The sequence below is a fragment of the Varanus komodoensis genome, unplaced genomic scaffold, assembly GCF_004798865.1.
Source record: "Varanus komodoensis strain SLA01 unplaced genomic scaffold, ASM479886v1 scaffold6_4, whole genome shotgun sequence".
Lineage (NCBI taxonomy): Eukaryota > Metazoa > Chordata > Lepidosauria > Squamata > Varanidae > Varanus > Varanus komodoensis.
This window is the reverse complement of record NW_025336347.1, coordinates 15,533,861-15,548,252: the sequence shown is the minus strand read 5'-3', so window position 1 is coordinate 15,548,252 and position 14,392 is coordinate 15,533,861. Positions and strand designations below refer to the sequence as shown.

Genomic DNA, 14,392 nt, shown 5'->3' with positions numbered 1-14,392 from the left:
GAATGGAAAGCTTCCAGCAGCTCCTGCCTGACTATTCCTCGCCAGCTTTCTCTGGCGCCCCAACTTCCAGCAGCGAGATGGACTAAGAGCTGCTTCGGGCAGCCTGACGACTCTTCGCCGCCGCCGCCGCTCCAAGCCCTCCTCGATCGCTGGCGCTGGGCAGAGGATTCCGCCGCCGCCGCCGCTCTTACTGCTGTTTGCAAGAATGCCGTTTTCCCTTTGGCCTTCCGAGGAGCTGCCCGCATGAAGAGCCCCAGCCCAGCCGAGGCGCTCTTTATCCACCGCTCCCCGGCGCCGTTGCCGCCGTCGCTGCTGTTTTTGCGGGTTAGAGTGAAGTTGTGAGCTCCCGGCTCGCAAGTCTCCCCCACCCCCACCCCGGCCCTCCGCGTTGCTCCCGAGGCCTGGCGCGGTCTTTCTGCTGAACTCTGGGACTCCTTATCATTTGCACACACGCAGAAAATCTGGCGTCCAACTCCGGCGGGAAGGGAGAAAGGAGAGCTGCGCGCGCCGATTTATTTTTATTTTTACTCGTGCGCGGGAGGGGGCAATTATTACCACTGCCCTCCTCCTCTTCCTCCTTTAAAAATAATTTCCCTCCCTTTGTTTCCAACTGAGGGGCAGGAAAGTGTGCAAGTTTCATAATTTCCAACAAGTTTGTGTATATGTGTGTGTCTCCCTCTGTGTGTGTGTGTGTCTGTGGGATCCTCGTCCTTTTTATTTTTAAATCTACTTAAAGAGAGCCCCCGTCTGCTTTTTTCGATGTGCGGCTTCGGACATGCGGAGGCTACTGCAACCGTGTTGCTGGATCTTTTTCTTGAAAATCACCATCTCCGTGCTCCATTACGTGGTGTGTTTCCCCGGTGAGTGGCAATCTTAATATGGGATGGATTGAAGGTTGGGGAAGGGGCCCCCCAAACGCGCTTCCCACCACCTCGGCTTTTTCTGTCTGTGTCTGGCGGTGTGTGCCAATCGGTGTATATGTATGTCTTCGTTTGCTTTGCACGCCCCTATAATCGCCCTCATTTGTGGCCGGAGTGGATATGCACGGGCGGAGAGAACGCGAGTGTGCTGTTTTGTCCTCTTCTTCAATGTTTGTACCCGATCCATCCTTTCTAAGGAAGGCGTGTATGGCACGCTGGCTGAGAAATCGCTTTTCGTCTCGAGAGTTGGATTTGATATGAGCAGAAAGGGGACTCTGACATGCCTGGGGGAAGCAAGTCGGGCGCCCTTGTTTGGGGAAGGAAGGATGATCCTTTCCCAACCCCATTAGCGCTGCACAACTTCTGCTTGCCGATTCTCTCTTCATCTGCACTATCAAGTACACCCCCGCGCCCCGCCGCCCTTTTCCTCCCCCTATTTCTTTCCGTCCTCCAGCCCTTCATCTGTGGCAATCAATGGGAGAGACTCCGGCTTCCCTCCTGCTGTGCTAAGTGTGTAGCGGTGTGATCCCATCCATCTCTGCCTCTGTGAGTGTGAGTGCTTGTGCCCGCTGGCTCTGCTTCTCCCTTCCTCAACCTTGTGTATGTGTGTATACATATCCACTAGGACTGCCACTTCAGTACTTGCTGCCGCCGCCTATTCTCTCGCCGTAGCTTTTACCTTTTAGCAGCCGCATGTAATCCCCTCCACCCCAAAATAGAATTAAATAAACATTAAAAAACTGTTTGGACACTGCAGGATTGAGAGAACTGTAGGACAGTCAGAGAAACTCCCTAATTTGGAACTTCCACTCCCTCTCATTCTTTTACCGTGGTGCTATTTTCATGGTTTCATTTATTTTTTGTCGAAAGAGAAGAGATTAGGAATTCCTCCCCCTTTGCGCCCGCGCGCCCGCGTGCACTCGCGCGGGCGCGCGCACACACACTCACACTCTCCCTCTTTTTTTCCCCTAGCCTTTCCCTCGCCCTGCTGAAATCTTGGATTTGGTGCAGTGCTTCGCTAGGCAGAGCCTGGGCATCGCAGGGTATAAATGCCAGCGGTGTGTGTGCTGGGGTGTGGGCAAACCTTTCTTATTCTGTGCCAAAGGATGTGTGCACATAGGCAGTGCACTCCTGCCATGCCACCTGGGTGACTGCCCCCCCCATCCATTTTCATCCTTTGCCAGTAGTGTTGTGGAAATAACGAGCTTACACACACAGAGAGATACAATGCCACCTTCCTGACTGCCTGTGTCCACCTGCAGCAGTTCTGTAGACCTTTATTCAGAGAAACTGGGATAGTGTCACATCATTGACCTTGATAGGGGTGTGGGAAACTTCCACTCTAGGATCTGGTTGGAGAAAGATTGGATCCTGCTTCAGGAGCTAGAGGAAAAGTAGGGATTCTGAAATTTCACATGATGAATAACGGCTGGTGTAAAACCTTGCACCAGCTTTTCCTGTCTTGGCAGTTCTGGACAACTGAGTAAACCCAGAACCATTCCAGGCTGCTGGGCATTAGCTCGAACCAACAGTTCCTTGATGTGTTGTGTTAATTGGCATGGGGGGAGGTGGTCTTTGCTCCAGCCTTCTTTGGCATGGCGGAAGCATTAGTTAAAAATAAGATTTTCTAGGAGTTACGGAGCACAGCAAAGTTGCTCCTCCTTCTGCAAGCTGAGCTTTGGGGCTGAGAAAAGTTAAAAATGTCAGGGAAGCTCCGAGGAGTTTTTGTGAGAGAGTGTGTGTGCATGCGTGTGTGTGCGCGCACTTTTCTCTTGCCCCCTCCCATCCACTTTACACAGATGGACCAGTAGAGGCACTGGTGAGCTTCTGTCTCTTCTGGATTATATTCAGCATATATCCCCAAAGTCCCCCAACATATGCACACTGATCTTGTGATAAGAGCTGTTCTTAAATTTCATATTAACCCATTCCTGTTTTATAGATGGCATGACGTTATCATCTGCTTTTTGCTTTTAATTTCAGCACCATATCACATTCTGCAGCTCGTAGGATGAGTGTCTGGAGCTCACCCACATGTCACTAAGAGTGTTTAGATAATGCCCAAAGTACAATTCTCTGGAAAATTGTTTCCATGTTGTCTTCACCCCTTTTAATTTTTATTATTTGAACAGTGGGATGAGTGGCTGGAAAATGTGTCTGAAGAAAATCTTCCTGCCTGTTCTATGCAGCATCTATTTTCGACTTCCAGTCCTTTTTTCTTTTGGTAAAGCTTTAAACCTTACCTGGTTGACTTGATCTTCTAACAGTGCAATCCCTGTAGATGTCTACTCAGCAGTGAGTACAGTTGGACTTACTCCCAGGTAAAGTAAAAAGGACTGTAGTCTAAATGGGCTTCAAGTAGGCAAGGCCCTTTGTGGTTCAGAAGAATGGAGAATGATCTGAGTATGCATGTTTACTTTGAATTAAGACTCCCTGAAGTAAACAGGGCTTTCTCACTCCCATGTATGTTTAGGTTCACCTTCTTGTGCCATGTTTTTAAAAGTACAAATTTTGTTAAATTTGGAATGTGACTAAGCATTTTCACCTCTTCTCCCCTATCCCATCGACATCTTCTCCTGTTACAAACTTCTAATGCAACTTCTGCTCCATGCTACAGGTTGCTTTATTAGGCTTTTAATATTTTTATCACTGACTCTTTATAGCTATGATTAAAAGCAGAAAGTTTTGTGACATTGACCTTTTTGAGGCCATTTTTTATCCTGGATCATTTTATAGGTTCAAATAAAAGTTTAGGGGTATGGGGGGGGGGAGAGAAAGGTATTTTTTTTAACAGAGGCTGCAGTCCTGTGCAGACATTAACCAGACTGTAAGCCCTATTGAATACTATGGGACTTGTCTCCAAGTAAACATGCGCAGGACTACACTGTAAAAAGATCAAAACCAGATGTCCTTACAATAGTTTGGTCATATCTGAACTATTGCTTCTATCAGCTTCTTCAGACAAAGCAAATAATTTAATTGGGAGGGAGGGAGGGAGGGAGAAAAAGAAGAGGGAAGAGGGTTTGAAATTTCTCTCTGTTTGAAATTCTGCAGCTCTTGTGAAGGAACATTTATCTTCTTTGTATTGATTTCTTCTCGATTTCATCCTTCCAAGTGAAGCCTTTTCTTTCTGATTCTGATATATATTGTACAGTAATTACATCTAGGAGGCAGGCTGTGGGAACGCTTCAAGAAAACAAGCACTGATGTAAGTTTAATATGACACTGTTGTAAGAGCAGTGAATTTATTTCAGTGAAATCTGAACTGGGTAACCCTGTGCATTACGGACCTCAGTAGTTCCATCTTGCTTGCATTTTACATGTGGCATCCACTTTAGAAGGTGAACGGTTAAATGGCACTTAATGGCAATAATGGGTAAAGAAGAGATCAATTTTAAGTGTGGAAGCTGATAGAGGATATTTGTACAGCTTTGTTCAAAGGCAAACAACATCTTGTGAGGAAGTTTTATGGCTCTTGACTTGGAGAGGAGCTGTTACACAGTGCAGAATGCTCGCCTTGCACTCAGAAGGTGCCAGCTTCAATCCATTGCATTGCTAGTTGAAAAGATTTCTAAGTGCAGCTCTGGGAAAGACCAGCATTTGAGGCCTTGACCTGGGGAATAGCTGCAAGCCGAGTTATGCAGCACTGGGCTAGATGGATGGCAGGAATGGACTGATGCTGTCTGTATAAGGCATTTTCATAGGTTGTACTTCAGTGTTAGTGCTTTGCTCTTTTTTCCAGATTCAAATGGATTAGAAAACCCCACACCTAATTCTTCGCAGATGTTTTGGAAGATAATAGCTAGCTAGGGATACAGAGAGTTGTAGTCCCACACATCTGGAAAACAAGTGGATGCAGAGAGGTCGGGTTAGAATGTTAAGTAAGGATTCTTTGTACATCATCTGGGGTCCGTACACGTCAAATTGCAGTGACGTGCTATTTTTTTGGTAGACAGAGTGAGTATCAAATCATTTGATAGTATTCTTGCTCATTACATTCAGCCTGATCACTCTCTTGGCACCCCTCTGGTAAATGTGAAAAACCACAGTCTTTCCCTGGAGCCTAGGACTAAATTCCTGGTATAGCTGTGCTGTGCTTTGGAAAAACTGAGAGACTTGACCATTTCTGAACTTCAGTGTGATACTGGAGATAAAGACCCCATCTTCCCCTTACATTTGTGGAAGAAAAGTATCATGAGGGCCGTATATTTAAATAATTTACTAAAGTCAGAGGAGGGAGCACCCAAGGAATCATCTTGTGTAAAGCAAACCAAGCAGAATGGTTTTAAGTTTTAAAAGTAGATTAGTGCCTTAATTGCAAGGGCAAAATATGGGAAAAGGCATCGAAGTCTGCAATGCTGTGCTCACTTACTGGGCAGCAAGTTCCAGTGAAACTTATGAGGACCTTTATTGTGGGTGAACCTGTCTAGAATTATGCTGTAGATTTATTGTACTGGCAGAATTATTTTGGCTATGTCCTTGATGTATATTTCTGCCTAAATAATAAAAAGTAAATTTAAAAATGTGATAAAGATAATTAATTAAATAATAAATGGGGCAGTTCACACATCCCAGTAAGCTAGGGTCTTCTGGAGCATTTATGAGCAGCATGCTTGTAAGTACCGCTTGATCATTCCTGTTGCAAGTAGAATGGGCTAGTCTGTAGGTTATTACTCTATCTTGTAGTGGGACACAAGCCAGAGGTCTAGGTTCATGTATCATGCTAAGCAGAATGGTTCAAAGGTCCATGGCTGGTTCAGCTGCTCACACTTCACTTGTAGTGGGTGTGCCCAAGCCGATTGCACAGGCATGCTATGAACCTTGAAATGGGAATCCAGCCAGTACATAATAGAGTGTTTTGCAGATACGTTTGCTCTTGAGGTGAGCATCAAGGAATGTTAATCATATTTCATGAAAAGTGAGCCATGACATGCATTTCTTAATATGAACCTATGCATACTTCCTTGGCCATGCTTTGTATTGTAGCATTTCTGTCTATAGTCAATCTCTCTTCCTGAGCAGATGCACCCATAGGTAGCATCTATTTGATTTTCTGAACAGCACCTAGAAAGAATAACGGTATTTAACAATACATGGCTATTAATGTCAAAGTTTCTTTTTTTCTTCCCCGTAGGTTTTAAGGCTGAGGACCAGGACTGTCATGCCACTAAGTGTTGTAAACTTCTCTGAGAACCTGTTGGGCTAAAGAGTAGGGTATACATTTGTAAGTTGAGAAATATGGCATTCTTTATCTGGAGCACTTAGTAGGTCACAAAGTTCCAACAGAACCTGAATACCTGCAGTCTTGAGACTAATTAGTCACAGCACATGGTTAACTGTGCTTGACTCTCCCTGGCATCAGGGAACCCTATGAGTGGTGCACTGAATAGGATACCATATATAAGAGTTAATAACCTGAAGTGCATAATTTAGACCTAAATGTGAAATGGTCTGTTTTCTCTTCAAAAACTGAGAGTGGTAATATAGAGGCCATAATCTGTGCACTTGCATCCATTGGAATCTGTAAATTTTAAGTGCACCTAACATTGTGGTAGACATTTGGGTGTATGTGTGAAATACTTACTGCAACACTATCTTCTGCACTTTTAGGTTAGGGTTAGGATGTGGTTTTAACTAGTGTACCAGTAAGGTTTTAAAGGCCTGATTTTATATCTTTCTGTTCACGTTTCAATAGAAATTGTCCTGAAAATTGCAGATGCTCTCATTTAAATGATTTTGTTGTAGGTCTTCTTTCTGTTTAAACAGGCATAGGATTGCACTTTAAGTGTCTCTTTTGTAAATGTGTTTGATAATTTGCTTTATTTAGGGTTGTGTGTGTGTGTGTGTGTGTGTTGATCTTATCTTTGAAGGAGTAAGGAATGTACAGGAGAGGGCCCTCCAAGTCTTGTGTAAGTCCTTTAGTTTCATGGAGATGACACAGCTTACATTTTTAATGATGGCTGTACTTTTGAATGCCTTTTCCACTCCATACTTTATATTTCTGGAAGTGTCTAATGAAGTCCTTGTAGATTAAGAATGTCAAATGTCTCTCTTCTCTTTCCCAGGCAGTGGTAGATGAGCTGGCTAGCAGGCTTCAGAAGGAAAGCCGAGAGGAGAATTTTGATATCCACTAACAGGTTTACAGGAACTGGTTTTACAGCTAATGATGCCAGGATGTAGCTTTTGAAACCTTTAAGCATTCTTGGAAGCTGCGTATCTTAACAGATGCAGTAAAGCTGTTTTGAGGAAGGGAAGAGAAAGAGAATTTCAGCACATTCAAAGACCAAATGAAAATATTGCCAGTCTCAGAAAAAAATAAAGCAACCGCATACTGGGGGTAGAGTTTCCATGTTATGTGCCTCACATTTGTAAAGCACTTAATGTGGAAGAAAGTTATGTTTGCTTTAGGAGCAGAGTATTTGTAGGATCACATTTCCTTGCTTAGTGCTATTTCTTTTTCTCCTTCTGTGTTTTTGGTAGACTTAAAGACAAACAAACATCAACATCAGCTTTGTAACTTATTGGGAAAATAAGTGTTTTAAAGTGATAGATTTGAATAAGTAATCTAATACTGTGGCTTGATGTTGAGTTAACATCACCTTTTGCTGTGGTTCCCAATGTGATATTTTGGCTGGAACAAATAAAATGCTGAAAAGTTGTGAAGTCACCTGAGAAGAAAGAAATTAGTATCAGTGAGCTTGTTGTGCACTGTCTGCCAAACTTCAGAAATGCTTGTAAATCTTTAAGTGTCTGAAGTTCTGTTAATAGGATTTGGCTGTTTTTATATTTTCATGTGCATTTTTAATCAGAGTTTTGGATTATAAAAATCACACCACTTCTAGTCTTGCTTTTTGTATTCATTTATTAAAGACTCTCTATGATTTCACATGGTATGGTCAGAGTTCCACTTTGCCTTAAGGTGGCTTTTGGAAATGATGTTAGTTAGCTCTGATTGTAAGTATTCTGTGGCTGTGCTTAAATTGCTTCGAAGAACTAGTTGGAACTTTTCAGTTAAGAGATAACAGAATTCTAGGAGCTTGACCATCCATGTGCCTAGCAGCATCCATGTGATTTTGTAAAATACGGCAATGACCACCAACCTAGATGGCTTTAAAAGGTCAGACACATTCATGGAGGAGAAGGCTGTTTATGACTCCTATTCATGATGACTGTATGATATCTCCAGCCATCTCTGAATACAGTTTGTCTGGAACAAGCATGATAGAGGGCTGTTGCCCTTGTTATCTTCTCTGTGTGTTTTTAGGTTGGCCACTGTGGGGGAGCGCTTGCTGGAGTAGGTAGGCCCTTGAGCTGATCTGGCAGAACTTTTCTTGTGTGCTTAATCCTTCTGATTGAGATCAAGGCTTAGCCAAAGCCCCTTTGTGAGATGGACCAGACCAGGCCTTCTCCACAGTGGTACCATCTCCACGGAACCTTTTTTGCCAGTTGCTCTTAGAAACTAGAAACTCTTAGCTGGACAAATGAGGAGATGGGCATCAGGGATTAATACACATCAGGGAACACATACACATGACACGGAACCACAAGTTATAAGAAACAAAACAAGATAACTAGTATAAGAATATTAGATTATTAAATGTTAACCTTACTCAGTTTTTGAAGTTTGTGTGTATCTAACTATACACAACCAGCATGCTATTTCTCTTTGGCTGGTTGATAAAATTAGCTGCAACTAAACTAGTACTCTGATGGGGGCACCCAGGCCTTTGACTGGCATTCCAGCACCGATATCAGTATGGAGGCTCCCCTTGTTGTAGCCCCAGAAGTATGTGCCATGAAGCATCCAGAAGCTTTATGAAAGATAAAGCCAAGTGCTTCTAGGCCTTCTGCGTGTTTTACTTGTACTATATAGTTGCAGAACTTGCAACCAGGTAAAGCAAGGCAATATTGCAACAGCTGAGGGAAGGACTTGCCTAAGACTGACCAGTGAATTCAAGGGACTTCCTGGTTTGAAGGTGGCCCCCATAAGCGCACCCATTCATTAAGGGTGGCATTCTTGAGTTCTGCATCTGAACAAAGTTTTGAATTGAAATACATCAGGAAAATCTGGAAGACCAATATGGACATATTTAAACTTTGCAGGACTCACTACACTATGCATTCCTGGACGTGGCCAGCTAGAGGGTGTGACCTGGTTTGCACAATTGCAGGGTGGTTAATACTCCACCATGGTCTGCATGAGGCACTTGCGTGCCCAGTTGGCAGGATTAAGTGTATTATCCTTTGCAATGTGCCTTTTTCTGCTGTGCAAACCTGACAGTGATGTCTTGTTGTCTTGGTTAACAAGCCACGGACATATTTAAACTTTGCAGGACTCACTACACTATGCATTCCTGGACGTGGCCAGCTAGAGGGTGTGACCTGGTTTGCACAATTGCAGGGTGGTTAATACTCCACCATGGTCTGCATGAGGCACTTGCGTGCCCAGTTGGCAGGATTAAGTGTATTATCCTTTGCAATGTGCCTTTTTCTGCTGTGCAAACCTGACAGTGATGTCTTGTTGTCTTGGTTAACAAGCCACCCAGAGCCCATGGGCTCTTTCAGAGCTTGTTAAATACAACAGGAAGCCTTTTCTGGTCAGGTTTGCCTGACACAAAGCTGCATTGCAAAGGGCAATAATACGAATCCTCCCTGGATTGTGTTGGGGGAAAATAAGCTGTCATCACTTCTTCTGAGAAACAGGCTCAAAAAGGCTTGTGTACATGACCAGATATTTGCAGATATGTATATAAGTGTCAAACGTGTGAATCTGGCAGACAAAGTGCACGTGTCAGGGCGGCAGGACTCGCTGTAATCCACTTTGACTGGAAACTTGGTTGTGAATTTAGGTTAGCCCCTGAGTAACATGTGAACCAGTCTTTCTTTCCTCTGTTGAACTGTGCAGATTTACTTAAAATATTTATTAGTTTGCACCTGTGACCTTGCCTAGAAAGTCCTGTGCATTTCACTTGAACCTGCCCCTCTGTGCACACAAGTGTGTATTCTTCTGAACAACCTGTAAGTGCAAACAGTTGTCCTAAGATGGTCAAGGCCATGCTGCAGCTTTTGGATTCAATGTTAGGATACCATCTCCTGTGATCTGGTGTGGAGTTGTTGGTTTGGGCCAGGCAGCAGTTTCTGAGCCTAAGGGTATTGTAATAAAAATTTGTCTCTAATATGCTGAAGTCTATAATGGGTGAAATTACGAGTGAGTCTAATTTCTGTTTGCTTTAAGTTACTACAGTTTTCACTTTATTACTGAGAAATATATTATTAATTGCTGCGATGTTCACGCCAAGCTGTGATTCTTTATGATTATGTATTCCTGCTTGCAATCTTTTTTTTTTTTTCTTGGCAAGGCTTAATTTTATGCAGCTTTTAAGCAGCAAGCCTTGACTCTTTTTTTTAAACTTGCTGTTGCTATTGTAAATCTTAGAATATATTATGTACAGTGCACTATATAATATATATTAAAAGTCCTTACCTCTCATTTTTACTCTTCAGAGTATTTCTGAGTTGTGGGAATAGGCAACATATCAATAATATACATGTCTCTTAATGTTCAAAAGCAAACTTTTGCAGCATTATCTTGAGGAAAATTTGCCTTCCTGTAGTTAATTAATACAGATCATTTTAAAAAACAGAGTAGAGCACTAATTGCTCATGTATGAATTGATACTTTTTTTTTCAGAAATGCGAACAGCCAAATATCTTGGCACGATTTTACTACTAAGGTAGCTTTATATGTTTTCTGGGGTGGGATTTGCAGCTAATATTCGATGCACTATTAACTACCAAGTTACTTGACATTTACCTGTTCAAGACATCCTTTCATATCCTGAAACAGTGACATTCCTGATCCTGTGATGATAGTGTTATCTTGTTCCTTGCAAACAGGCTTAACACTGCAGCATAACTGTGCAGCATATGTGACTAAAGTCTGCCATAGCAAATACAGTGCCAGCAGTGTCAGGGAAACAGAATTGTACATTTTACTTAGCTAACAGGTGTGCAATACAGTTACTAGACATATTTTATAATAATGCTCTATAATCACAATGTTTTGTGAATCCCTAGCTTGAGAGTCATGTTCAGCACATATGGAGGGCACTCGGTCAGAGAAGACTGGGCTTGAGGAATCCAAGAAGGCCGCCTCTCAATTCGGAAGCTTCCAAGATTCCTCTGTCTTGCCTGGCTGCTACCAGCAGTTCAGAGGAGCATGATGTTCACTTCACTGTTCTCCTTTTGCATGCTTTCCCCACTAGATGGGGTCTCTGAGCCCATCCGGGGCTCTTCCTCCTTGTTCTCTCTGTCCACCAGAATACCTCCCTTTCCTTCCCAAAGTCACATTTGGAAGCAGGAATTGTTTCCATGGTGGCTGGAAAGAGTGGTGGTGCGGGAGCAAACAGAGTGTAGGATCCCCTCTCTGCAGCCTGGCAGGTGGGCTTACCACCTGAGTACCTGGAAATTCAGCCCATGCAATACATGGAACGGATTTGGCACAATGGAATGAGCTGGCTTTCAAATCAAACAGAAGTTTTGAGGCAGAATCTAGATATTGGAGAATACATAACCACACAGCTTGCTTAGTAATTGGAGAAGCTGAATTCTTAAGCGTCAAGTAATTGGGAAGATAAACCATTTCATAGAATTAGGAAACTGGCTGCAACATGCACCTGCTGTCAGCCCTGACATCTCATTTGTGGTGAATGCGTCTGTTCTGTTTTGAGTACATGTGGCAGTAAATACTGGCCGGGGCGGGGCGTCATGCTCAGCTGTATTTGTATGTGCTTTGACAACTGGTCTTTTTAAAGGGTGCATTTCTTTCATAATGTAGAAAATTCACACACGGGAATTCTATGGTGTTTGGCGGGTTTTTGTATTTAGCCTAGTAAAACTGCTTTGAAAAATTCCTTCTCTATACATGTAGATTAAATGTAGGCCTTGAGCCAAGATGAACTATACAGTATTTAAGAGCAAAATACACTAGTATTTAACAGCAAAAATGATATTTCATCATGTAGCAGCTGTGGATGGTTTTGTTTTGTCTTTTTTTGGGCTTGATTTTGTTTTCCTCTTCCTCATGAAGAACATGTCTATCTGCTTGATAGAATGTTCTTAAAAGGGCCTTCTGACAGCTTTCCTCTTGGAGAGTTGAATCAACTGCCTTATCACATCTTTTCTTGCAGGCAAAATAGACATTTGTACAAGTCCCTTCCTCCCTCTGCACTTTTGAGAGGAAGAAATACGGATACAATCCCTTTTGCTCAGACCAAAACAGGAGTCCGTTGTGTGGCCACACATAATAAGACTTAGATTGTTTCTGTATTATTGCCCACAGACATCTTGACATCTAAATTATTCTGGGGAAAGACTAGTTTTATCTAAGGAAACTTAAATTTTAGTTTATTTTTTACTTCCATAAATAACTTTTTTTGGAGGAAAAAACTATGTAGTGTAGATGGTTTATAAAGTTTGTTGAGCAAAAACCAGCTGTCTTGGATTGAAAGATCCGTTTGCTTATTTTCCATGCCAGAAAGGTGTAGGAATGTTGTGGCATTTGGATCAGGAACAGGAGTGGAAAACTAATCTGTACATGTATGTGTGTGCACGGACACACACACAAACACACACATGCACAAAGTGCTTCCATTTGTGCAAGGAGATGCTTAGAGCTAAGCAACAGGAGATGAAGCATCATTGCAATAGTGTAGATAGGATCTGCTTTGCTCTTACAATTCTCCTCACTCCTATGGTAATATTCGGAATCCCAGAGCCACACTGATAGGGTCAAAATAGAATTTTCCATCCAATGATTTTTGGTCCCAGAGGATGAATAACAAATACCTATGTTGGTCCAGGCTTCTAGGCATTTCTATGGCCTCTAAGCATTTCTTTCTAACAGAAGATAGCTAGTAGGGTATGTATAGATATTTTATTGTCTGGGGGAGATGTGGGCATTCTTTTTGTTACCTTCTGTTTTTTTAATAATTATTATCCTTTTACTTATTGTTTTATACTGGGTGTTAACTGTTTCAGGGAAGCATTGCCCCCTGGGCACAGAGAGTTGGGATATAAATATTTTGTGTTGATTAAAAGAGTCACATTTCTTAGCTTTTCTGAACAAGAGAAAACAAGACCTGCAGTCTAGAGTTGCTGTCAAGATTTGTTCATTCCCTCTGCAAACTTTATCCATGTGTCTGGTGAAGGACCTGTGTGTGTGTGTGTGTGTGTGTGTGTGTGTGTTTGATAAATGAAGAAAAAAGGATCATCTCATTGCAGGAAAATGTGGTTATTAAATATTCCAGATATACTTTTCAGAATGATAATGTGGACCTACTTGTTGATGGATATTGCATCATATTCTAATTGGTGAGAATAGCTAATGGAGTCCTTGGGATTCTAAAATTACTTGTTTATTTTCCTTGTCTTCTGTGCCCAAGGGTCTTGCATCAGATTATATGGCTCATGTATGTCTGTTTGTATTCCAGTGCAACACCTTTTCTGATTCTTTAACTGTTTAAGTAAGTGTTAAATCGTATGGGCTCCGTGACAGTATTTTCAGAAACTGTTGATTTGTGTTTAAATTGTTTCTTACTGCATTGTTAATGCATCCTAGAAGTGTTCCTCTATTATTTACTGTGAATAAATTCACAGTTATCTTTGGTTGGAAGGTTTTTACGAATAACGTTTGTTCTTTGGTGCATCTGTTGTCTGGGCTGTGGGTGGAGAGACTTGGTTTTGTGTCAAATGAACATGTTTTAATTTACAAGTCCCAAGTAATTCTGCCTATTGTCTGTTTTCCGACCTGTTGCCATTCAGATGTTTGTTTATTATTTAAAACATTTTTAGACTGTCCCTTACTATAGTCTCAGGACGGTTTAAAAGTAAGACAAAAATAAAATAAAACATAGAATCCTAATCAAATTCTTAACCAGTCAACAATAAAACCCATATTAAAATAACAATCAGACCTTAAAATATTGGGAAAATAAAAAGGTTTTAGCCTGATGTTGAAAAGAATAAAGTGATGGCACCAGAACTTCTCTGGGGAGCGTATTCCACAGTTGGGGTGCCACCGCAGAGAAGGCCCTTCTCCGGGTAATCACCCTCCTAATCTCCTTCAAGGAGGGCGCCTAGAGAAGGGCCTCTGCTCCACATCTTAAGGGGTGGGAGGGCACACATGGAAGGAGACTCTCCTTCAGGCACTCCTTCATGTTCTGGACTTCAAGTTTTAGCAGTGCCAGTGAGCACGGCCAATGGCTAGGTTAAGAATGCTAAAAGAGTTATAGCCCAAAATACTGGGAGCTAATCCGGTTGGGAAAGGTGACTGTGTTGCCTGGATGGAAGAGAATGTCCATAGCTTAGCCCTTGAAATATTCCTTTTTTATGCACACGCTTTGGGGAGTAAATCTCCATTAAGATGAACAGGACTTCTGAAATTTGCATTTCAAATTAGAGTTGTCTGCAGT

General features: G+C 42.3%; 1 protein-coding gene across 4 annotated transcripts in view; it reads left to right on the top strand.

Moving 5' to 3' along the window:
* The first annotated feature begins 498 nt into the window (after positions 1-498).
* Positions 499-14,392, top strand: part of PTPRG (protein tyrosine phosphatase receptor type G) — a 634,931-nt gene continuing 621,037 nt past the window's right edge. For 3 of the 4 annotated variants that reach the window (XM_044451810.1, XM_044451808.1, XM_044451807.1), the window contains exon 1: positions 499-860. In XM_044451810.1, coding sequence (XP_044307745.1) covers positions 776-860 — 85 coding nt within the window. In that variant the 5' untranslated portion in view covers positions 499-775. The remainder of the gene's footprint in view (positions 861-14,392) is intronic. The other variant, XM_044451812.1, reaches the window with a different exon arrangement.